Below are 24,670 nucleotides of genomic sequence, written 5' to 3' on the forward strand. Positions count from 1 at the left end.
ATGTGTGTGTGTGTGTGTGTATATACATATATATATATATGTGTGTGTGTGTATACATATATATGTGTGTGTGTGTATATATATATATATGTATGTGTGTGTGTATATACATATATATATATGTGTGTGTGTATATACACATATGTGTGTGTGTGTATATATACATATATATATGTGTGTGTGTGTATATATACACATATATATATGTGTGTGTATATATACACATATATATATATGTGTGTGTGTATATATACACATATATATATGTGTGTGTGTGTATATATACACATATATATATGTGTGTGTGTGTATATATACACATATATATATGTGTGTGTGTATATATACACATATATATATGTGTGTGTGTGTGTATATACATATATATATATGTGTGTGTGTGTGTGTATATACATATATATATGAAATATTTACTTATTCCCTTTTGTTGTCCTTGTTTTATTGTGATTGATGTCATCGTTGTTGGATAGGACAGAGAGAAATGGAGAGAGGAGGGGAAGACAGAGGGGGAGAGAAAGACAGACACCTGCAGACCTGCTTCACCGCCTGTGAAGGGACTCCCCAGTAGGTGGGGAGCCGGGGGCTCAAACCGGGATCCTTATGCCGGTCCTTGCGCTTTGCGCCACCTTCGCCTAACCCACTGTGCTACCACCCAACTCCCTCTTATATATTTTTTATCAAAAAAAAATTTTTATGAGAGCGATATAGAGAGAAGGATACACACAGAGAAAATGAGACCAAGCACTGCTCAGCTCTGGCTGATGGTCGTGCTGGTGATTGAACCTGGGACCCCTGAGCCTCAGGCATGAGAGTCTTTTGCAGAACCATTATTCTGACTCCCCAGCCCCCTTACTCCTTTCTTGAACTGCTAAGACAAAGTTAGCTATGTAGCTTCTCTGGTAGTTTTTTTTCTAACTCTTATTATTTTTTACACGCATCAAAATATCATTTCCTCCCCCAGCCCAGCCTTACACATTACACAGCTTTCTGTCTGCAGATTGGACTTTGCAGTGAATGTGTTTTATGTTGGAACATAAGCATGGTCTCTCTGTGTCGATTAATCTCATTCATAAATGCAACCCCTCCCAAGTGGAGGGAGGGGGAGAAGCAACGAATGACCGTGTTAAAGTAATAAAATTATTTGTAGATGCCTTAGTGCATAAACTTTCAGATTGAGCAGGAGAGAGAGAGAGGGAGAGAGAGAGAGAGAAGAAAGCCCTGGACCGCAGCATCCTGCATGGACAGCAAATGTTTGGCTCTGGCCGGCGCGTAGTGAAAATGGCCACGGTCAGCTCGTCCCATCCCCACCCCTGCGCCCCACAGATGCTGCACAGTCTGTCCCTTTTCTGGGCACCAAACAGTGGACTCTTTTTTTTTTTTTTTTAAATGTAACCTCACTGGTGTTTTCCACTTGCGTTCTGTGTGGCGCTATTAATAACCACCCTTTGTCCCTCCTGCCAGCTCACTTCTACACGAGACAGTGACAAGTTGACTAAAAGACTTCTAACTGGCATCGCTTCTCGTGTGCCCGTCCAGGGCAGACTCTCGGTCCCTTGGCAACGAAGTTGTAAAGGTAGAAATCGAAGCCGGCAGACTGCAGTGAGATGCACCTTTGCAAGGTCACAGGTGCCTCTGGCTAGTCTCCCTCATTGCTGTTAGAAGGAGACGGAGCCGAGGACAGTCTGATGAAGGGCATCTGAGTTTCATGTCTCACAGTTTGTCCAGGAGAGATAATGAAAAAAGAGTACCGAGGGGGTCGGGTGGTAGCGCAGTGGGTTAAATGCACATGGTGCAAAGCACAAGGACCAGCGTATGGATCCTGGTTCAAGCCCCGGCTCCCCACCTGCAGGGGAGTCGCTTCACAGGCAGTGAAGCAGGTCTGCAGGTGTCTGTCTTTCTCTCCCCCTCTGTGTCTTCCCCTCCTCTCTCCATTTCTCTCTGTCCTATCCAAGAGCGACAACATCAATAACAACAACAATAATAATAACTACAACAATAAAACAAGGGCAACAAAAGAGAATAAATAAATATATATATATATTTTTAAAAAGTATTAAAAACTCCAGGGAGCGGCCTAGGAGGTGGCACAGTGGCTAGAGCTCTGGGCTCTCAAGCATGAGGTCCTAAGTCCGATCCCTGGTATTGCATGTGCCAGAGTGATGCTCTGGTTCCATCTCTCTCTCTTCCTCTCTCGTAAGTAAATGAGTAACTGAAGCGAAAAAGAAACCCCAGGTATTGATTCACTTCACTTTCCCCCTCACTGCCCAGCAGTGCAGACACTGCTCTTCCGCTTTTGGGAGGCGTGTGTGTGTGTGTGTTGGGGTGTGTGTGTCTTAGATTCGGCCACAGGTGAGTGTGCTCTTCTGCGAGGCAGGTGAGCGTGCTAGGTATGCTATCCTGGGGGTGGGTTACTCAGGGCCCTAGGTCACTGAGAAGGAACTCACTGAGCACACACTTCTCTCTCAGCGCTCTGAAAGCTTCCTAGCACCCAGCACTACAGAAGGAAGCCCTCCCATCCTCAGCACCCTGGCCCAGAATCACGTCTCTCTCACTCTGTCTTTTATAAGTACGTTTATTTATTCTTATTTTATTTTTTTATCTTTATTTATTGGATAGAGACAGCCAGAAATAGAGAGGGAAGGGGGTGATTGGGAGAGAGACAGAGAGACACCTGCAGCCCTGCTTTACCACTCGCAAAGCTTTCCTCCTGCAGGTGGGGTCCGAGGCTCGAACCCAGGTCTTTGCACATTGTAGCATGTGCACTCAACCCGGTGCACCACCACCCAGCCCCTTATTTTTTACACCTGCAATCTTGACAGGGTTTTTAAAAATAGTATATATATATATATATATCTTTTTTAAAAAGATTTTATTGGGAGTCAGGTGGTAGCGCAGCAGGTTAAGCGCACGAGGCGCAAAGCTCAAGGGCTGGCTTAAGGATCCTGGTTCGAGCCCCCGGCTCCCCACCTGCAGGGGAGTCGCTTCCCAGACGGTGAAGCAGGTCTGCAGGTGTCTGTCTTTCTCTCCCCCTCTCTGTCTTCCCCTCCTCTCTCCATTTCTCTCTGTCCTATCCAACAACAACGACAACAATAACAATGAATAACAACAAGGGCAACAAAAGGAAAAAATAAATAAAATATTTTTTAAAAGATTTTATTTATTTATTTATTAATGAGAAAGATAGGGGGAGGGAGAGACAGAAGGAACCAGACGTCACGTGACTCTGGTACGTGTGCTGCTGGGGATTGAACTCAGGGCCTCATGCTTGAATGTCCAATGTCTTATTCACTGAGCTACCTCCCAAACCACTTAAAATATTTTTATTTATTTCTTATTGGATAGAGACAGTGAGAAATTGAGAAGGGGGGAGAGAGAAGGTAAACAACAACAGAGAGACACCTGTAGGCCTGCTGCACCACTTGTGAGCTTCCCCCGTAAGTGGGGCTGGGGGCTGGAACCTGGGTTCTTCAGCGCTGTAATGTGGATGCTTAACCAGGTGCGCCGCCACCTGGTGCTTCTCTCTCTTTCTTTCTTTTTCTCTTTTTCTTTCTTTTTTTAAAATTTTTTTTCTTTATTTTCTTTTGTTGCCCTTGTTTTATTGTTGTAGTTATTATTGATGTTGTTGTTGTTGTTGGATAGGACAGAGAGAAATGGAGAGAGGAAGGGAAGACAGGGGGGAGAGAAAGACAGACACCTGCAGACCTACTTCACCGCCTGTGAAGCGACTCCCCTGCAGGTGGGGAGCTGGGGGCTTGAACCAGGATCCTTATGCTAGTCCTTGCGCTTAGCGCTACGTGTGCTTAACCCGCTGCGCTATCTATCGCCTGACTCCCTCTCAGTTCCTTTTCTGCAGGGCCTGCCCAGGACGCAGTCTCACCCACAGTGGACCAGAGCCCCCTCTCTCTGTGTCCTAAGGACCCACCTGCCCAGTCCTGAAACTGCCTTCTGGGTCCAGCTCCTAGGACTCTTGGTTCTGGCAGGAGCCGGCATCTCTGTGCTGCTCCAGTGACCTCTCCTGCGAAGGGTGGGTGGGTGGGGGGTGACAACCCTTTTGCCTTCCCTTGGAGTCCCAGTGAAGATTCAGGACAGGACTGAAGAGCTGTCCCTTGATGCTGGCTGCTGTTGGGGGGAAGGGTGGGAAGGAAGGGGGCAGGGCCTTAGGAAAGAGCTTGGACTCACTGTCACCAAGCCCCAGCATGGGGCTCTGTCCTTCCGTCCTTCCATCTTGCCACACTGCCTTCAAGTGGTTCAGCTCTCCTCTCATCATCCCCACACAAGCTGGCTGCCCTTCTCTCAGGGACCCTTCTAAAACAGAAGGGAGGCTGAGTCTCTGTACCCAGGACCTCTGTGGAGGGTCCCATGAGCTGGAAGGGGTGCTCTCCAGCTTGAAGAGGGGACCTGCAGTGCCAGCCACGGGGCTCATTCCTGCGCCCCCCAAAGACTTTTACTGACTCTGGACGCACGGCCTGCTCCTGTGTGCTCAGCCTGTCCACCACCATCCCTGGCATGGAGACATTCTCTGTATCCCCCACCCCACTCCCCGAGGGCTGGGAGGCCATACTGGTCTGGGGGGGGGGTCCCACTCCAGCAGCCTTTGAGATCATCCCTCGTACTGTGTTCTTTCCTGAAACAATTTGTAATTGAGGCATATAAGCAATACTTCACTTTTCGAAAGGACACCACTGGAACTTTCCCAGATAGACAGGAGAAAGGGAGAGCCACCACAGCGCAGAAGCTTCCCCCCGTGCACCAGGGGCCGGGGCTCAGGCCTGATTATGAGCATGGCGAAGCAGGCACACTGTCCTGGCGGGCTATCTTGCTCAGCCCATGGAAACCACAGTTACCAAAACTTGGAATGGGAGCCTCCCACAGACCCCAGGATGGAGAAGTCAGGCCTCACTGGACTAGGTGCAATTCCAGGCTGGCCATTAGATGGCACTCACACACCAGCATTAGCTTTGGTCAGGGCCACTTTCCACTTTGGGCTTTTACCAAAAGCTCTCTAGGGACTAGCCAGAGCTTTGTATCTGCAGTCTCCATCATCCATCCATCCATCCATCCATCCATCCATCCATCCATCCATCCATCTATCCATCCATACTTCCTCTCTTGACATCTGCAGAGTAGACAACTACCCATATGCTTCCCCCCCCCCAGTAGCCTTCAGAGCCTCTCACCTTTTCCTGATATATTGCTGTCTTTTCACTGTTCTCCTAGCAGATGTTCATAGGGCAGGAAATTCATTCTCAGACTCAGGTCACAGAGGGGAATTTCTTCAGTAATCCTGGGTGTGTTCTGTAAACAAAATGGAAAGGGGGAGGGGGGAGGGAAGGAGTAATTTAAAAAGGAAAACAGGTTCCAGAAACAATGTCCATCTCCACCCAAATGGACTGGTGTATGACGCAATGAAATCAGAACCCCTCAGGATCAATAAGTGATTGGATCCCAGCACTCAGGACCAGTGGAGACGTTTCCAGAAGCCAAGATTCGTATGCCAAACATGGCACACTGTTGGGCTACAGGAGGGGGGGAGAGGTCACAGCTGAAGTGATTGTCTTTATCAAGGTACCTAAAACAAGATGAGAGAGAGAGAGAGAGCACAAGACCCATCTCAGGTGGCATCTGGTATTTCCCGGCAATTTCTCTCCATCAACCGACTCAGACGGTTCTGTTGCAGGGCCTGTGGTCTAGCTGTGTGGACATCTTGGGGCGGGGGTGGGGTGGGGTGGGGTGGGTGTGTGTGTGGGGGGCATTGGGAGCTGCGGGCAGACGATCCTCATCTGAGCACTGGTGAGCCGAGCTAGCTCTGGCCGTCCCGTTCTGCTCACCCTGCACCCTGCAGAAGGACAGCAGATGGAAAGCTTGGTTCGTAGCCGCAGCAGAAAAATGCAAACATGTTCCAAAGGGGAAAGGGGCTTGTGTTTCTGCGTCGGAACCTTTGATCTGCATTCACATCTGAGGGGAAGCGTGGACCTTTTGGTGGAGACACATGGCTTTGCATCTGTGAAAACACAGCTGTAACAAAACAAAACGAGTGGGAAACACAATGGTTTTGCTGTGTCAGGCTGGCCGCTCAGGCTCAGATTCTATACAAATATTGTCTTTTGACAGCTCTCTCCAAAAGCCTCCCGGACTTCCTACATAATTCTTGAGGCATGTCTTCTTTCTAAAATTTGGACCTTGAGCTCTGAGGGTTAAGACTCATGGCTCTCTTTCATCTTAAAAAAAAAAAAAGGCAGTAAAATAAATGGCTTGTAGTTAGAACAGAATAACATTACCTAAAATTCAGATCTAATTAGGAAAGGGAATAGTTATGGGAGAAAAAGAAACCTTAAAAAAATTTTAAGTTATAATTTGATCCTTGATTTATTTTGATTTTTCGATTTTTTTTTTTTTTTTCTAATAACAGACTGTTTGTGCTGTGATGCCTTCTGTGAGGCCTGGGACCCCGGGGGCAGTTGAGATTCAGTGCTGAGCACCGGAAGCAGTGCCTCCTCATCTTTCACTGGTCCTTGTCCCCAGAGCTGGTTGTTTCCGCAGTGGCTCCCAGAGCCCCTGTGCCAGCTTGAACCTCCTCATTCCCTCCGAGCCCCAGACATCCAGCCTAGCTCTTATCCTGCACACACTCTTGGCTTCCTACTATTGAATTGGCCAGCTTTTTCTGACCCTCCCCTTCCCCTCTGCATGGAGAGAGGGTGCTGAGAGCCAGGAGCCAAAGGCTAGGAAGGGTGGAGAGGGGACCCTGACATTCCTTCTGCCAGGGGCCCAGCCCAGGGCAGGCTTTTATGCTGCTGTCCCTCACCCCCCCACCCTACCGCTACACCCCCTCCCCCAACCCCGAACAGCTTTGGCAAACCACTGGGGAGAGCGAAGTGGGTTTCTCTAAGCACAGAGGCTTTATTTATTTATTTTTAATCAATCACAACAGTAGCCTTTAGTGATAGTCTTGGCCGATGGTGGGCAGAGCCAGCTCACGAAAAATCCTTCCAGGCAGAGACAGAGAGACAGAGACACACACACAGAGACCCCTTTGAAGTGCTGCTTCCCGCCTCACCCTTCCAGGAGGGAAGACAAGAAAAAAAACAAGTGCAAAGATCTGAAGGCCCCAGGAATGCTGAATTGATGTCTTTCCTCAGCCTCCCTTCCCCTCCTTTCAACTCTCTGCCCTTTGAAACCTCGAGGTTGGGGTGGCTTGTTGTGAGGCGGAGTGGGGGTCTCTACAGTAACCACTGGCCTTGGCTTGGTGTGTGTGTGGGGGGGTGGCAGGAGAGGAGGGAGAAAATCTTGGTTCAGGAGGCTTGAGGAAGGTGACCATCGGGCCTGAAGCAGAACTAGGGCTGAAGGCTAGGTGTCCATTGTGAGGCAAGAGAGAAAAACAAACCAAAAAAAAAAAAAAAAAGACAAAACACACACACAGCCCTCCCCCACCTGGGCCTCAGTGGCGCCTGCACTGTCTTCCAGGGTCGGTTGGTGTCACTAGAGCCTCTGCTTTGGCGACTCTGGACAGGCTTGTAAAGGACTTGTCAAGCCTGCTAATTTCTCAGGCAGAACAGATCAAGCCGGCCTTTGATGCTCCTGCTTTCCTGATTTAGTATTCAAAGGTAAAGGCTCCTACCTTCTCTTCACTTTTTATATAATTAAAAGAAGTCTTCTCCCCCCCCCCCAGGGCAAAGAACTAGTTCTTGGGAATTTTTTTTTTCGGAGTGAAAGGTTTAACTTTTTTTCTTTTTAAAAGCAACATCTCTTTCTATACTCCTTACGGAATAGAACCAATATTTACTCTCTCCCCCCTTTGCTGAGCTGTATGTTGTGCGTCCTGTATTTTGGTTTTTTACACACAGGGTACAAAGTGTCCCCCAGCTCATAACTCAACTTTCAGTCTATCTCTGTATGAGTTTCTGATCTAACCAGTGGATTGGAAACTATAAAAGAAAAAGAACTTTCGAACCACCCACCAGTCCCATTTCTAGTTTTGCACTAGAACATTCTCCAGTTTGCCAGAGTGGACAAGCTCGCACTGTTTTCATCCCTGGGCTTCTTCACAGCCAAGTGAGAGTCTCCAGCCACTTGGGCCCTTTTGTGCTCTTATCTGTGCATTTCAGTCCCTTCTGGGTGTCACTACAGATACAAAATGGGGCCAGCCGGAATTTTGTGACACCACCCCACCCCACGCCACCCCACCCCCCGTTTGTCACTGGAGCCCTGCTTTGTTTTCCATTGTTTGGTTGTTGATGTTGGCAAAAGGCAGTTATTTACTGGTGCCAGGGCTGCTGCTCCTTACTCGACTGGAAAGAAATCCCAAACCTTCCCTGAGTGTTTTAAGGAGCGGGCAGCGTGTTCACGGTGCTCCCCTCATACAGGAGATCGTGTTTTCAAGGTATGGGTTAGTAATAGTCACCAGAAGCCAATTCTGACCGAGGATTCTATCAAAAACCTGTCTGAGGGCATAAACAATTGTTATCTGGAAGTCAGACGTCCGCCCCCTAGCCAGGGCCCTGCTGCCCAGGGCCAAACAGCACGGCAGCCCCCCCAACTTCCAAAATCCAGGGACAGACACTCTTTGGACATCACTGTCTCCTGGGTTTGGAAAACATGATCATAAAGCCACGCGTCAGAAAACAAACACATTTTTTAAATATTTCTTTGAAAGTGTTCTCACGTCTTCTTGCTCAGTTATCACATCCTTTGCCGGTAGCGAGGGAGGAGGGATGGTGACATGATTTTCAGGTGAGCTTCTTGGAGAAAGAGGAACAACCGCCACCCCCAATTCCTCAGGATTTAGGTGTGAACGGAATAAATGAGGCACTCCACTGCTCCTCCAGCTTAAAAAAAAATGATGTGAATCAAAAGGACATCTGAGAACAAATTTATGAAGTTGTTATGGCAACTGAAACACTGGGACTGAAATGCGTGGTTCTGAAACATGAAAGATTGGAGGAAGCCCGGGGAATACGCAGGCCTTTGTCGTTGGGGAGGCGGCCGAGCTGCTCTAGCCAAATATTATCCCTCAATTTCCACTGTGATTGATGCTTTCCCAGGCCGGGTCGCTCAAAGTGTCCAGGCCTAGTCCCCAGGCTCTCCTGACCTGTTGAGAACCTTTCCCGGCTCTGCCGAAATCAGAGAGACTGCCCTTAGCCCAGCTTTAGCGTTCGCCCCAAAGTTACATCCCTGTGCCCTCACAGGAATGCCCCGTTGGGGGATTCTGTGTCACCTTTCTCTTCACTATCTCCTCTCCTTCAACCCCCGGCTACAGTGGTCGCCACCAAACAGCCCCTCCCCCCCAAAAAAAAAGAGTCCTCACTTCCCTGGAATTCTCTGCAGACCCATCTCTTCAACATAACCTGATTCTCTTATCCATTGTTCTCTCGCACTTAATTTTTTTTTTTTTTTAATTTTTCTTTGACCAGTGCTGGCAAGCGTCTTAAGTAAAATTGTTCTTTGAAATCACAGGCCAAGGCATTTTAAAAGGACACCAACAAATCTGGGTTATGAGGTGTTGGAAGAGCTAGGGAGCCCGTGCATGTTCAGTCGTGAGGTTTGGGGTGCAAACAGTCCAGAAAATCATTTGAAAACTAGCCTTACAAATTCTTGTCCATCTCCTTTGAGTTTTGTTTTTTTTTTGCCTCCAGCGAAAAGATGGCTAGATAGCAAATGCAAATCTTTTAGTAGATGATCACATAAAAATGTGCCATTTTCACTGAAAAAACAAAAAGTTTGACACTTGAAAAAACACATCTGCACTGGGAAATTCAAAATGAAAATAAATGTCTAGCAGATACTGTTAATGTTAACTCACTATTGGCTACTTGGTCTCTTTGATCTTAAGCATGCTTTTTAAAACTTTAAATTGTTTTACTCTTTAAAGAAACAAAAGAGGGGTAGGTAAAATACATTTTAAAAAATATATTTTCCTTCAGTCATGAATTAAAAAAATTTTTTTTTTTACTTACTGAAATAATTGGACAGATTTTTCCTTGGTTGTGAGGCCAACTTAAATAAAAACTTCCCTTATGTAATAAAGTGCTTTCTCACTTCTTTAAAGGCTGAGCTCAAAACATTTTTTTTTCTATCCTAGGCAAAATTAGCTGGTGTTAATCTGTCAAACTAATTATTCATTTAAAATATTTGATCAAATCTGTGCACCTCTGTGTTTCTCGTCTGTTTTTGCACATGCCCGTGGAAGTGAGTCTGCACTGATATATAATTTCTTTATATATATATATATATATATATAAAAGTCCACAGATCTTAGATGCTATCACAATGAAAGATGTTTTAAGAGCACTAAAGCATAAAGAAGTTGGGGGTCTTTGCAGATGTTTTACAGTGATGCCTTCCCTTTTCTTTAATCTTAAAATGCAAAAGTGGGGGGGGATGATTTTTTTGATGCTTCCAAAGTGGATACCGTTGTATCTCAGGTGGGTCATTTAATAGTTTGTTGATGTTTGCAAGGTCTCTAAACAAAGTCTGATGTGTTAACAGTCTTATTAACGATGTTCAAATAGAATTAACAGCTTGTGGATGCCTCTTGAGCACAATAGCCTGGCAACCTCTCCTGCCCCCTTATAAATTGTACCCCCGCTGTCCACCCTTTGTTTCATTCCCAATCAGCAAACTAAACTTTTGTGGAGGGAGAAGGCAGTTCAAGAGTTTCTGCGGAGGCTGAGGGGAGGAGCTCATGGGGTCTTTACTGACAGACCAATCAGTGCCGGAGGGGAGAATACCCCCCCCCCCCCCCCCCCCCCCGATTGGGAAGAAGGATTCTGCTGACCTGCTTGGCTCCCTGACCTCTCCTCACTTCTTCTGTCGCTTTCAAGAGGTCTCCTCGCCTTGTTGTGTCCTTTGGGACGCTTTCCCTGAAGCCAGAGGAGTTTGAGAAGTTTGGGATTATTTAAGGTCCGGCTCAGCACAGTTTTTTTTGTTTTTTTTTTTTTAAATCTGTGCTGTGTGATTCTTAGTCATTTCACCAGATGTGAGTGCTCTGCAGTTTTTGAGAATCCCACACAGCTCTCGAGAGGCTTTACTTATTTATTTGTTTGCTGTTTTAATAAGGGGAATAGAATTGCACCCGTGATCCTGAACCGAAATCAATTCTAAATCTTTTCTAGTGCTATTTCCTCCTGCTTCTTTCACAGGCAGAGAGAATCACATTAGCGGCTGGTGTTAGGCCACTCGTTCTATTCTGCTGAGTTCATCTTTTGAACAAATAGATTTGTATCCTCTCAGTCTCTAAGACATTGCCTTCTGTCAGGCAGTCATCAGAATGAGTCAGAAATAAAGATTCTAAGGAGAAGGCTTTTCCCGTTAGTATTGCTAATTCGATAAAATGGTTACGTTTCAGGGTGCAGGTCTATGGGGAAACTTCACAAAAGGGTGACACCATTTTATCTTTGGCCACCATCTGATCAAAGAGCTTTGGAAGCACTGGCCATTTACGAAGTATTTTTCTGTTTCTCCCTAAGCATTGTTATACCAGCTTCAGGAAGGGATACAGACCATCGACTAAGAATTATTGTTTGTCTGTCTAAACATTCTCCTTACTCATTTATGTCGTGGTTCTCCCTTGTAATCGTTGCTGTGGTTGTTGTTTACACTTGCTTTTAAAGGGCAGCTCACAGCCCAGGGCTCAGGTTTTGGATGTCACTGTTGGCACAAAGGAAATAATCTGGAGCTGGGCGCAGGGCGCCAAACAGGCTTTGAAACGGGACAGATCAGATCACTGAATGCACCCAGATACAGGTAGCAGTTCCGTGCACCCCTTCTTGAGCTCGTATTGTGTAGCTGAGGTCAATCCCAAAGGGACTGATCCCTTATACTTTTTGTTTAATAAATATTTATTTATTTATTCCCTTTTGTTGCCCTTGTTGTTTTATTGTTGTAGTTATTATTGTTGTTGTTGATGTCATCATTGTTGGATAGGACAGAGAGAAATGGAGAGAGGAGGGGAAGACAGGGAGGGGGAGAGAAAGACAGACACCTGCAGACCTGCTTCACCGCCTGTGAAGCGACTCCCCTGCAGGTGGGGGGGCTCGAACCGGGATCCTTATGCCGGTCCTTGCGTTTTGTACCACCTGCGCTTAACCCGTTTGTTACCGCCTGACTCCCATACTTTTTTTTTTTTTTTTTTTAACCAGAGCACTGCTCAGCTCTGGCTTATGGTGGTGAGGGAAGGATTGAACGTGGGACTTTGGAGCCTCCAGCTTTAGAATCTGTTTGCATAATCATTATGCTATCTACCCCCACTCCTCACCCCCGATCTGTTTCCTTATACTTTATACACCCTAGAGACAGAGATCCATTGAGTGAATAGTGTCCGAGGCTGAAGCCAGCGGGATGGACTCTGATACCAGCCACATGCTCGGGTACAAATAGCAACACACTCTGGTGGGCATCTTTGAAAGTGTGTTGCATCATTGGGGTTACTTTTGCCTTGCCAAGAAAGAATGTCTCTGTGGCCTGCTTGTCACCTCTCCCTCAAACACCCTTTCCTGCCCACCTGCTACCCAGGGCCTGGCATGTCCTCACATTTCCACTGCTACGGGTGGCAGCTTAGCTCGTAACCGAGTGTCAGTGGCCTCTTCTTCTTCTTCTTCTTTTTTTTTTTTTTTGGTGTTGGCCACTGCATGAGCCAAGACCAGTCATGGGGACCGTGGGCAACTGATGGGAAAGGGGCCAACGTGTGATGTGGAGACACGAAGAAAGCCAAAGAGGTTCTCGGCAGACAAAAAGAGTGTGCCACCTTTGTGCGAAGCCAGCTGGCACCTCCCAGGGGCAACCTGAGCGGCCCCATTGTCACCAGAGCTGGGTTCTGATGACCCCAATTGCTGCTTCATTCCAGGAGCATACTACAGGCCTGGGGACCAAAGGGATGGCACGCTGGACCCCTGGACAGCAGATTCAAGATTTTTGGAAAAGCTTTGATCCTCAACAAGTCAGTCTTTCTTTCTTCCCCTTTCTCTCTCTCTCTTTCTCTCTCTCTGATTTATTTTGTAACATTGAAAGAAAAAGAGGAAGCATCAATATTCTCAGCACTGGCCTTAGTGACCTCTGTGGATTAAATTCTTGCCCACTGACATTTGCCCAGATCAGTAAGGGTCAGAGACAGTGGTGAACTCTGTATGGCCAGTCTTCTCCAACAAACGTGTCCACAAGCCCTTAGCATACTGAATTGCTGACAGCCACTTTTTAGAGAAGTGAAAGATGCAAATAAAGTTTCTGACAGTTTGACTATTCGCTTCTGTATTTGAAAAATCGGCTGATGTGACTTTTTCTCTGGTGTGTGTGTGTGTGTGTGTGTGTACGTGTGTGTGTGTGTGTGTGTGTGTACGTGTGTGTGTGTACATACTTCAAAGTCCACAGTTGAAAGCCGGTTGTAAGATGCTTCTTAGGAAGAATTCATACCAGTATGCTTCTTTATTTAATCCTAAGGGGAGGTTTGGAGAAAGCACGCTTTTTTTTTCTTCAGTAGTTTGGGCTTTCTAAGAATGTAAAAAGTAATGACCATGATGAAATCATGTGAAATGATGGTAAAAAATATGCCATATGTGCATTGGAACAGCACTTTATAATTTTTGATGTGCTTTTTGCAAACCTGGCTAATATTCATTGAAAGGGTTCTAAGGGGGGGGCAGGCAGTGGTTCTACCTGAGAATTCTGTTTTGGGAAGTGCACTTGATATGTAGAGTGACTAGAAAAACACAAATCTGGCACTGGGGAAATTTGACGTAATATCTATAAAAGATGACAGAAAGCAAGAAAAGTGACATGACAGTGTATAAATTTTCTTTTGATACACAGTTACACAAACTTGATTTTATGATTTTTTAATGTTTGTACAACTCTGTAACATGCTCCATAATTATATTTAGTATGTTAATAAAATAGGAAAAATATCCCCTACCATATTGTTAAAGAAAGAAATCATTGTCACAGTATCCTACCAGGAGAAGATTTTCCAATTAAAGAGTAGTTTGGTTTGGAGTTTAAAAAAAAATTTTTTTTTTCTTAAGCAGTTGCAAATTGGCCAAAATATATTTACTCTTACCAGTAGTACCTTTCACCACTTATTAAGAACTGGGTAGCTAGAGGATTTGAGGGTCACTTACTGCTGCAGTGAAGAAGTAGAACTATATTATTGGGCTCAGGAAAATGTGATTAGCGTTCCTGAAAATCATTATAGCACAGCAAGACAGGGAAGCAGTCCAAAATGCTAAAGGTTAAAAGCAATTTATAAAATCCAGAGAAAGACTCCATTTGTTTTTTTTAAAAAAAGTGATCAAAGTAGTCTGAAATTCTTGCCTACTTTTCATTTACCACTTTACATTCCTTTCAAAAATATTTAGGGAAGGGGAGCAGATAAAAAACAAATGATAAGCAAGAAAATTATTTCACAGAATCCTAAATCTTATCAGTAGAATTTTTGGGGGGGAGGGGTTGTGGAGAGGGACACTTGAAACCTTTCAAATTACATAAATACCTACACAAATGACCATAAGAAAAATCTTCACACATGGTCCCAATGTTTATTAAACTGGAACTCTTGGGAAAGTAATCTTTTTTTTTTTAATTTTTTTTTTTTTATGAAAACAAGTCTATTTTCAAATTTCACTTTCAGGTTCAAAGCAAGTTTAACTGCTACCTTTAACTGGGATAATTCTGCACTTTGCAAGTTTAGAAGAGGAAAAACTCACAGTACTTTCTAAGTCTGGGGTTCTATTTAAACAACTCTCACATCAAAATGGCCAAACTGTTGGACTGATTCATGTTAGATTAAACAGATGGGATTCCCAGATCGTGCACCGTTCAGCCGTTTGATGGAATTCGCGCCACCCTGACCAGCAAGCCCAGATGGTGCTGAAATCTGTCACTCCGTAACGACCCTACTGTTTTTTAAAAATATTTTTATATTTGAGCCCATCCAGCTAATCTGAGAGATTAATCATTTCCAAGATCTGTCTGGGGAGAATCTGCTGTGGGTTTTGCTCGGAGAGAGCTGAGGGGGAAGATGGCAGAGGGGGCCTTCCAAACAGAGTTGGGCCCTGAGCAAGGAAAGGGGCTGGACATTGAGGAAGGGTCTGGGAGCGAGTGAGATAAATGCCCACCACCTGGAGAAATGGTCACCTCGCCAAGTTTAGGCACCTTCTAGGAACCACATGTGCCCGTGACCCCCTTCAGTCCCCACCTCGTCTCCCTGGGGACGAACTCTGTGCCTCTTGGAACAAGGCCCCGGCAACTGAGTGCCACTGGAAATGCCTCCAGCCACGCTTCTAGAAAGGACCTGTTCTGACCAGGACTTTCACGCATCTGATAGGGCCGTTCCCTGATTTCTTTTCCCTTTCTTTCTTTCTTTCTTTCTTTCTTTCTTTCTTTCTTTCTTTCTTTCTTTCTTTCTTTCTTTCTTTCTTTCTTTCTTTCTTCTCTCTTAACTGACAACTTGAAATCTATTCTTCTCCCCAATGCCTCAGCGATTTGGGACATCAGATGTTGGCCGGCAGGCTCCTCCCTCCCGAATGAATCTCTAACCTTGGAAGCAGTCTCGTTCTTGGAGTGGCTTGGAATTGCTTTCTGCTCCCGCTGGGACCGGAAGGGGAAAATGAATGGTTTTTCATTGTGCCGGCTCTGGGTTGGTGATTTTTTTTTTTTTTTCGCGTTTGAGTCAGATGTAGCAGGTGTCAAAATATGGTGCAGAATTTACACCATTCATGTGAAAATTTCCACTGCCCCCCCAAAAAGCCACCAGGGAAGGGTACCAGACCCACTTCCATCCACAAAGTATCACATTCCTGCCACCTCTAGAGGCTCGGATGGTGGTTTCCTGTTGGTTCTGCCTTGCTGCTTTAGCTGGGGGTGTCCTGGAAGGCCTCTCACATTGGTTGTGTGGCCAAGTGCTCAGGGACAGTCCTAAGTCTTGTCCCGCACTAGAGAGCCTGCACATGGGAGACTTGGGATTCTGTGTTAGAGGCTTCCAGTGAGAGCCATAGACCTTTAAAGCGAGCAGAGAAGTGGGTTGTGTGGTGGGTGCCTTTGGAAGCTGTGGAGCCCCAGAGCTTTTGTCAGAAACCTCTGTTCTTGCAGAAAAGGGGTGTGTGGTGTGCGTGGGGGGGGGGAGGAGGGGGGAGCTGACCTTGTCACCAGGCCACAGAAATGAACTAGTGAGTTCTGGGCAGAGTGGAGGAGTAGCAAGCAGTTAATAGGTCATTTCCATCTTAAATCTGCTGTGAGCTCTCGACTGTCGTCACACACACACATACACACACACACACACACACACACACACACACACACGCAGGTCACAGGAAGAATGATGGCTGGGTTATTCTGTATCAGGGAGGCAGGAATTGAAACTGCAAGGCTGGGTGGCCGCCCTGTGTGTAATACTTCGCCAGGCTGAGGATTTGCTGGTAATCCGCGAGACACGGTCTTGGGTGTGTGTGTGTGTGTGTGTGTGTGTGTGTGTGTGTGTGTGTGTGTGTGTATGTGTGAGAGAGAGAGAGAGAGAGAGCTATGGTCTCCTAGGCAGCCTCTGGGTGCTCAGAAAATAAAATGGAGACATTCTAGCAGGCACAACTAATGTCTACCTTTAAAATCTATTTTTGTGAATTCACAAATGTATTTGATACTTTTTTTTTTTTAGAAATTTTCCTTTTGGAAGCTGAGTGGTGGTACACCCAGCAGAACACACATGTCACAGTGTATAAAGACCCCCAGCTCAACCCCCGGCCCCCAATTGCCCAGTTCTGGTATATGACTGTGCCAAGGATTGAATTTGGGAGGTTGAAGCCTCAGACATGAAGGTCTTTTGCTTAATCCCTGCACAAAATAAAAATAAACCAAACATAACTCTTAGGCTCTCTCCCTGCCCTTAAGCTGTATTTCATACGAGGGAGAAGGCGGGGGAGAGGGCTGGACGGTGGTACACCTGTTTGAGTACACATATTACCACGTGCAAGGACCCAGGTTTGAGCCCCCACCCCCCCCCCACCTGCAGGGGGGACACTTCACGAGTAGTGAAGCAGGTCTGCAGGTGTCTGTATTTCTCTCTCCTTCTCCCAAGATCAGACGAGATTGGGCATGTTCAGGGTGGTATGGCTGTAGGCTCTCCCTTCTCAGTTATTCTCTGTCCTATCCAATTAAAAAAAAAGTGGGGGTTGGGCGGTATCGCAGTGGGTTAAGCACACATGGTGCAAAGCTCAAGAACTGGCATAAGAATCCTGGTTTGATCCCCCAGCTCCCCACCTGCAGGGGGATCGCTTCACAGGTGGTGAAACAGGTCTGCAGGTGTCTGTCTTTCTCTCCCCCTGTCTTCCGCTCCTCTCTCGATTTCTCTGTCCTATCCAGTGACAACAATAGCAACAACAACAATAGTAGTAGCCACAACAACAATAAAACAAGGGCAACAAAAGGGAAAAAAATGAGCAGTGGATTCCTGGTGCAGGCACCAAGTCCCGCTATAACCCTGGAGGCAAAAAAAAAAGTTAGAAAAAATGGCCCCAGGAAGTGGTGACACCAAGCCCCCAGGACAACCCCCGGTGGCAATTTAAAAAAAAAAGAAGAAGCAAAAAAAGAGTGAGAGCAAGAGAAGCTAGAAGACCACTCTGGTGCATGTGACACCTAGGACTGGTCACCAGAGTCTGCTGGGAGCTAGCACTTCGGTGTTCAGAGAATATGCTTCTGAATAAATGGATCCAAGCCGGAAGAACTTCCTGTGCAGACTAGTAGTCATTTTTTAAAATTTACTTTTTAAAAAATATATATTTATTTATTCCCTTTTGTTGACCTTGTTGTTTTATTGGTGTTATTGATGTCGTTGTTGTTGGATAGGACAGAGAGAAATGGAGAGAGGAGGGAAAGAGAGAGGGGGAGAGAAAGACACCTGCAGACCTGCTTCACCGCTTGTGAAGCGACTCCCCTGCAGGTGGGGAGCCAGGGGCTCCAACTGGGATTAAAATTTACTTTTTTTATTAATAGGAAAGACACAGATTGAAAGGAAAAGGGAGATAGAGAAAAAGTGATACCTGCAGCCCTGCTTCAGTGCTCATGAAGCTTCTTTCTCACCCCCCCCCCCACACACACACAGGTGGGGACTGGGGGCTTGAACCCTGGGTCCTTGTATATGGTAATACGTGCCCTCGACTGGCCCAGACTTGTAGTTGTTTTTATGGTGATCTTGAGTGGTGGGACATGACAGTTATTTTACACGTGGGGTCTGGAACTTGGCTTATTTGCAAGGCAGGTCAGGCCCTCTCCCAGGTGAGCACTCTCTTTCGTTCAGAGCTCTGTGAGTACCAGTCGTGGTCCTACTAGGAAAGCCTTTCTCAAGGAAAAAAAAGGGGGGGAACTGGGTGATGGCGCACTTGGTTAAGTGCATATGTTACGATGTACAAGGACCCGGGTTCAAAGCCCCCAGTCCCCACCTATAGGGGAAAAACTTTGCAAGTGGTGAAGCAGTGTTGCAGGTGTCTCTCTCCCTATCACCCCCTTCCCTCTGGATTTCTGGCTGTCTCTATTCAATAAATAAATAAAGAGAATTAAAAAAAAATTAAAACAAACAAGTAGACTCTAGGTGATGATTTTTTTGAGTTTTTTCTTGGGGAATTTCTTTTATAAAGTGTTTTATTCTTTTTCTATTTTTTATTTTTTAGTATTTTTATGAATTTGTTGAATAGAGACAAGAGTCAAGAGTGAAGGGGTAGACAGCAAGGGAGAGAACCACCTGCAGCACTGCTCCACTGCTTAGGAAGCTTCCCTCTGCAGGGAGGGAGTAGGGGCCCAGACCTGAGTCCTGGTTCGGTAAAATGTGTGCTCTGCCACTTGTGCCACCACCTGGCCCTGGAATTTCTTTCTGTTTCTAGTTTTATTATTGTTGTGTTTCAGTAGTCGATTTGCAAGTATGAGTAGGTTTGGAGTGCGCGGTCTCGGACCTGTGAGTTCCTGCCCTAAGATGAGGGTTGCCTCTAGCCGCCATCAGGACATACCCTGACAGGGACTGTGACTGTATCAAAATTTTGACTTAGACCAGGGGAGGGCTTCCATGATCTCAGTGGGAAATGGCTCCTATCTGATTTTGCTGAGTCACAAACAGCCATCTGGCCAGCCAGCTGGAGAGGTGGCTCTGCCTTAGAGCACAGGACTTGCACATGATGACGGGAAATTCCCAGTTCGATCCCCAGCACCTCAGGTACTGGAGCCATGTTCTGACCTCTCTCATGAAATCAACAGAGGGACCTTTCTACAAGTAAAAGTGAGTAAGATGAATGTGCTTGGAAGCTCTGTGGTGTATGTTGTTTCGATGAAGGCCCACACTGTCCTCGAAGGGAGACAGTGAACTCTGGACATCTCGAAGGTGACTGGGTCACAAGGTGACCTGCCCTGCCCTCTCTGCTCCAAAGCTTGGTACATAGGCTCTTGGAAAACTGAGTTCTCTCTCTCTCTCTGCCGTTAGCTGCCATTTCATTTGCTCAAAGGGCGTGACTACCCAATATCCGCAGTTTCACCGGAAAACTCATGAGACTGAGAAACTGCCCCTGGTGGCCCCCTAACTCGACTCAGGACGGCAGTAAATTGCAAAATGGCAGCGATAACTCTCGAGTTCACTATTCCCCGCTGTTCATTTTGTTTAAAAATCTACATTGCAAAATTTTATGCCCTTGACTCATAAAGTCGCTATGAGACAAACGTTGGCAGGTGGTGGGTCCACTGGGGTTTTTCAGCCATGGTTCATTCTTCCCACAAAGACCTAGCGAGGAGCTGCTATATTCTGAGCACAACCAAGACCTGCTGATGTTTCCCAGCCCGACCACAAACGAGAGAGAAAGAGAGAGAGAGAGAGAGAGAGAGAGAGAAAAAACGCCATAAATAAGTTGGCCATGCTGCTAGCAAACCTAGGAATGGAATATGGTTTCTGGGCTGTGAGGCTTGGCGTCAGGTGTTCAGCTCTGGAGGAACTGAATTTGAGGTTACCTATGCAGAATGAATCAGCAGGGGCTGGGGAGCTTGAACAGTGGTTCTGCACAAGACTTTCATACCTAAGGCTCTGAGGTTCCAGGTGTTATCCCCAGCACTACCATAAGCCAGAGATGGTCTCTCCTTCTCTCTCTACCTTTCTCTAATGAAAATAAATCAAAGGGGAGTCGGGTGGTAGCTCAGTGGGTTAAGCGCATGTGGCACGAAGTGCAAGGACCGGTGTGAGGATCCCGGTTCGAGCCCCCGGCTCCCCACCTTCAGGGAGTCGCTTCACAAGCAGTGAAGCAGGTCTGCAGGTGTCTGTCTTTCTTTCCCTCTCTCTGTCTTCCCCTCCTCTCTCCATTTCTCTCTGTCCTATCCAACAACGACGACATCAACAACAATAATAACCACAACAACAATAAAAACAAGGGCAGCAAAAAGGAAATTAATAAATATATATATTTAAAAAAAAAGAAAAGAGGGAGTTGGGCGGTGGCTCAGCGGTTTAAGCGCAGGTGGTGCAAAGCACAAGGACCGGCATAAGGATCCCGGTTCGAGCCCCTGGCTCTCCACCTGCAGGGGAGTCGCTTCACAGGCGGTGAAGCAGGTCTGCAGGTGTCTATCTCTCCCCCTCTCTGTCTTCCCCTCCTCTCTCCATTTCTCTCTGTCCTATCCAACAACAACAATAATAACTACAACAATAAAACAACAAGGGCAACAAAAAGGAATAAATAAATTAAATAAATAAAAAAAAAGAAAAGAAATCAAAATGAAGGGCCAGAGAGTACTCAGCGGGTAAGGTGTATACTTTGTCATGCCTGCAGCGTGTGCTCAACAGCCTTGGCACTAGGGGAAGCTCTGGTCCTATGAGGCACCATAGTGGTTCTGCAAATAGACTTTCAAGCCTGAGACTCTACTGTCTAGGTTCAATCCCCAGTACCCCCAAAAGCCAAAGCTGAGCAGTGCTCTGGTCTCTCACTATATCTTTCTCTCTCTATCTCTCTGATTGAAAAAAAAAAGTCTGGGAGGGCTAAAATTATGCCCTTTCAAGGCCTTGGCACTGCAAAAGAAATGAAAAAATAATTAAATAGGAAGAGGAATCGAAGTGGGATTTGAGGACCCAAGTTTGAGCCATTGGTCCCCACCTGCAGAGGGGAAGTTTTATAAGGGGCGCTGCAGGTGTCTCCCCTGCTGCCACCACCCTGTTTCTATCTCTGTCATAATAAAAAAAAAATTAAAGGGCAGAAATGGCCATCGGGAGCTGTGGATTTGTAGTGCAGGCACTGAGCCCCAGTCCTAGCTTATACGTATCTACTGTCTCTCCAAATGGATCTATTCTAGACGTATCATATCAGTGGAGTCAGCACGTACACGCTTTTTTCATGACTAGCTTCTTGCACTTGGCATAACGTTTTTTTATTATTATTTATTTTCCCTTTTGTTGCCTTTGTTTTTTATTGTTGTAGTTATTGTTATTGTTATCGATGTTATTGTTATTGATCGTTATTAGGACAGAGAGAAATGGAGAGAGGAGTGGAAGACAGAGAGGAGGAGAGAAAGACAGACACTGCAGACCTGCTTCACCGCCTGTGAAGCGACTTCCCCGAAGCTGGGAAGCTGGAGACTGGAACCCGGATCATTATGCGGGTCCTTGTGTTTTGCGCCATGTGTGCTTAACCCGCTGCGCTACCGCCCGACTCCAGGCGTAACGTTTTCAAGGTCTGTCCATTTTGGCTTTCGTATATATGCGTGCAGACAGATTTATTTGCGATCTTAGCTATATATATGACCGGACCACGTTCTGTTGTGTGGACGCACCACAGCCTATTTCTCTGCTGGTCAGATAACCGTTGATTTGTTGGTGAGCACTTGGGTTTCTCCTGCTTTCTTGCTGTGACGAATCCCACTGCTCTGAACACACGCATGCCAGTTTTTATGTGAGCCAGCATACATCCGTGGGCTGTGCACTTAGGAGCTGAATTAGTTTCTCCCTTTTTGATGCCACCGGCTCTCCTGGATGAGTCTCCGTGCGCTGACAACTGAAGAGGAGGCCAAGGGCACACACACTCTCTCTCTTCTTTCCTCTCAGAGTTTCTGATTCCTCGAGCCGCTGCGGCCAGCATTACTACTGAGTTAACCGCTGTGCTCAGTGAATGGCTATCTCTCCCCTTGTCTGTCTCCGAACACAGTGTTACCCTAAGCTGCGTGTCCAAAGGCAGAGAACCCACCTGGGATAGCTGAGTGGAGAAATCAGGTTATTTCAGAATCCAGCTCATTGTTTACTTCTAGCTGCCTAAAAAATCTTCAAGTTGATTTTCTTCCAGCATCTCCGAAATAAAGATGCCAGGAAAGGAAGCCAAATGCATTGACTTCAAGGGGGTGGGAGGTGGGGGGTGGGGGGGGGAAGGGACTGTAACTGCCTATCAGTCCTTGGGTTTACTTCTGGGGAGTGCCAATTAAAATCTCAAACATGCGGCTTTTTCAGTGGAATTATATTAATATGGAAGGTTTTTCATCAAGTAAGCGTGCACGTGTGTAAGAGTGTGCATGTGTGTGCGTGTGTGTGGTTTTAAAAACGTTTCCATAATGAGTTCCCAAGTGCTTTTTTGGCCATGGTTATTAAAGCTTGTGTGTTTGCAATTTCTTTGGCACAATGCCTTCAGCGAAGAAAGAATATAGTGTTCTCTTGGTTCTTTGCCCAAAGTAATTTTGGAGAAGTCTGTGACTGTGTTTAGTTCATGTCACTCACTGGAGACAAGTCATTGTAATTACATTTGATCACAATCAGTTTACAGTTGTTTTATCATGTTTTCATGCTGAATATCTACTCAGACATCATAGCAAAACTTAATGACTACTGTTTTATTTGTACATAAAATCTTTTACGGTCCTTTTTCGGGGGGCAACGCACATCGGGTTTCAATCATTACTGCTGTAGGGTAAAAGGAAAGCAATGGATAAAGAACTATCAGAAATCCTTAACTACATAAAATTTTATTTCGGGTCACCTAGCCATAAAAGATATTGAATGCGCTTTGTGAATTTTTTTTCTTCCTTCTCCTTTTATGCTAACGGTGGTATAGAAGGGTTATACTATTTGGAGGAAACCGTATGGAACAGGTAACTTAGTTTCCCTTCTACGATGGTTTGCATTTGCAGTCAGTTTCGGTTGCCACTGGAGACAGGTCTCCCCACAGTTGAGTGGCCCCTGGGCGACAGAGTAAACAGGCAGCAGCGTACTGTCATTCTTGGGATTCAAAAGTGGGTTATCGGCTGCACTGCGAGGCTAAACATTTTGTCAGTGTTGTTTCAGAGAGCCTGCCCAAACATCTGCAGCCCACAGCAGAGTGACATTACAGGCTGTTATTTATGGCCACCAAATGCTGGTGGCGGCTCCCACCATGTATGGGACCATGGGACTGTCCCCAGATTTGTTCATTGTGGAAATCCGTCTCCAGCAATGGATCCGGGGGAATTCACTCCTTATCTCCCACAGGTCAATTCTCCCCGTCCCTTAGTTTGCTCCCAGAAGCCTGGGCCTGAGCCCATGTGGACATTGCTGCCAGGGTCTATAGGTTTGAGTCTCCTTGGTTTTGAAGAAGCTCCTGTTAGAAAAGTGTAATTAATGGGAAACCTTGACATCCAGCTGAGAAAATTAGTTTGCATTAAAAAAGGCAAGATAGAGGATTAAAGAAATTTTAGTCCTAATCTAATTAACACCAATTAAAAGATGCAGATGAATTTGCACTAACAAATTGTTAATTATGCACCAGTTTGCTTTTCTTGCTATGGCCAAACTAAAGTGAGGGAAGTATGATTATCTTTTGTTTGGGGTTTTTAGAAGACTTTGCAGCTTTGTTACAATCAACTTTTCTTTTTTTTTTTTGCATAATTACAAAAAAAGGTAGGCCGTGATTAAGAGTCAGTGTGAAACAGTTCATTTCTCCTGATACTTTAATGTAGATTAACTCTTTCAAAATGGAAACTATAGGCCAATTCTCCCAGCATTCACTCACTTGCCAGGCAGCTACAGAAGACCGACTGTGTTCGCCATGCAGGGAGAAATGCAGCATGCTCCAGAAGTGATGGGTTTTTCTCGGAACTGATTAGTCAGTTAATTAATTTTGTGTGCTAGGGATTTTTGCAACTGTGCCATTCCATTGCTCCCACAGACTCTTTTTCTGTTGTTGTTGCTTTTAAAAACATAATTAATTAATTAATTAATTAATTGCCTCCAGGGTTATTGCTGGGGCTCAGTGCCTGCACCATGAATCCACTGCTCGTGGAGACCTTTTTCCCCCCCTTTGTTGCCCATGTTGTAGCCTTGTTGTGGTTATCATTGTTGTTGATGTCATCGTTGTTGGATAGGACAGAGAGAAATGGAGAGAGGAGGGGAAGACAGAGAGGGCAGGAGAAAGATACACACCTGCAGACCTGCTTCACCGCCTGTGAAGGGACTCCCCTGCAGGTGGGGAGCCGGGGGCTCGAACCAGGATCGTTACACGAGTCCTTGGGCTTTGCGCCACCTGCGCTTAACCCGCTGCGCTACCGCCGGACCCCCTTTTTAAAAAAATTTTAATTTCTTTAATGGGGGATTAATGGTTAACAATCAACAGTAAAATACAATAGTTTGTACATGTGTAACATTTGCACATAACAATACAACCCCACAAGGTCCTCCTCTTCCATCATGCTTCAGGACCCA

General features: G+C 45.9%; 1 protein-coding gene across 4 annotated transcripts in view; it reads left to right on the forward strand.

The window, feature by feature from the left end:
- The window catches only part of CLYBL (citramalyl-CoA lyase), a 281,736-nt gene that overhangs the window by 32,319 nt on the left and 224,747 nt on the right, over positions 1–24,670 (forward strand). For 3 of the 4 annotated variants that reach the window (XM_060191822.1, XM_060191821.1, XM_060191824.1), the window contains exon 2: positions 12,860–12,952. The exons of the other annotated variant lie outside the window; for it this stretch is intronic. In XM_060191822.1, coding sequence (XP_060047805.1) covers positions 12,860–12,952 — 93 coding nt within the window. The remainder of the gene's footprint in view (positions 1–12,859; positions 12,953–24,670) is intronic. 4 annotated transcript variants of the gene reach the window in all.

The sequence above is a fragment of the Erinaceus europaeus genome, chromosome 5 (assembly GCF_950295315.1).
Source record: "Erinaceus europaeus chromosome 5, mEriEur2.1, whole genome shotgun sequence".
Taxonomy (NCBI): Eukaryota; Metazoa; Chordata; class Mammalia; order Eulipotyphla; family Erinaceidae; genus Erinaceus; species Erinaceus europaeus.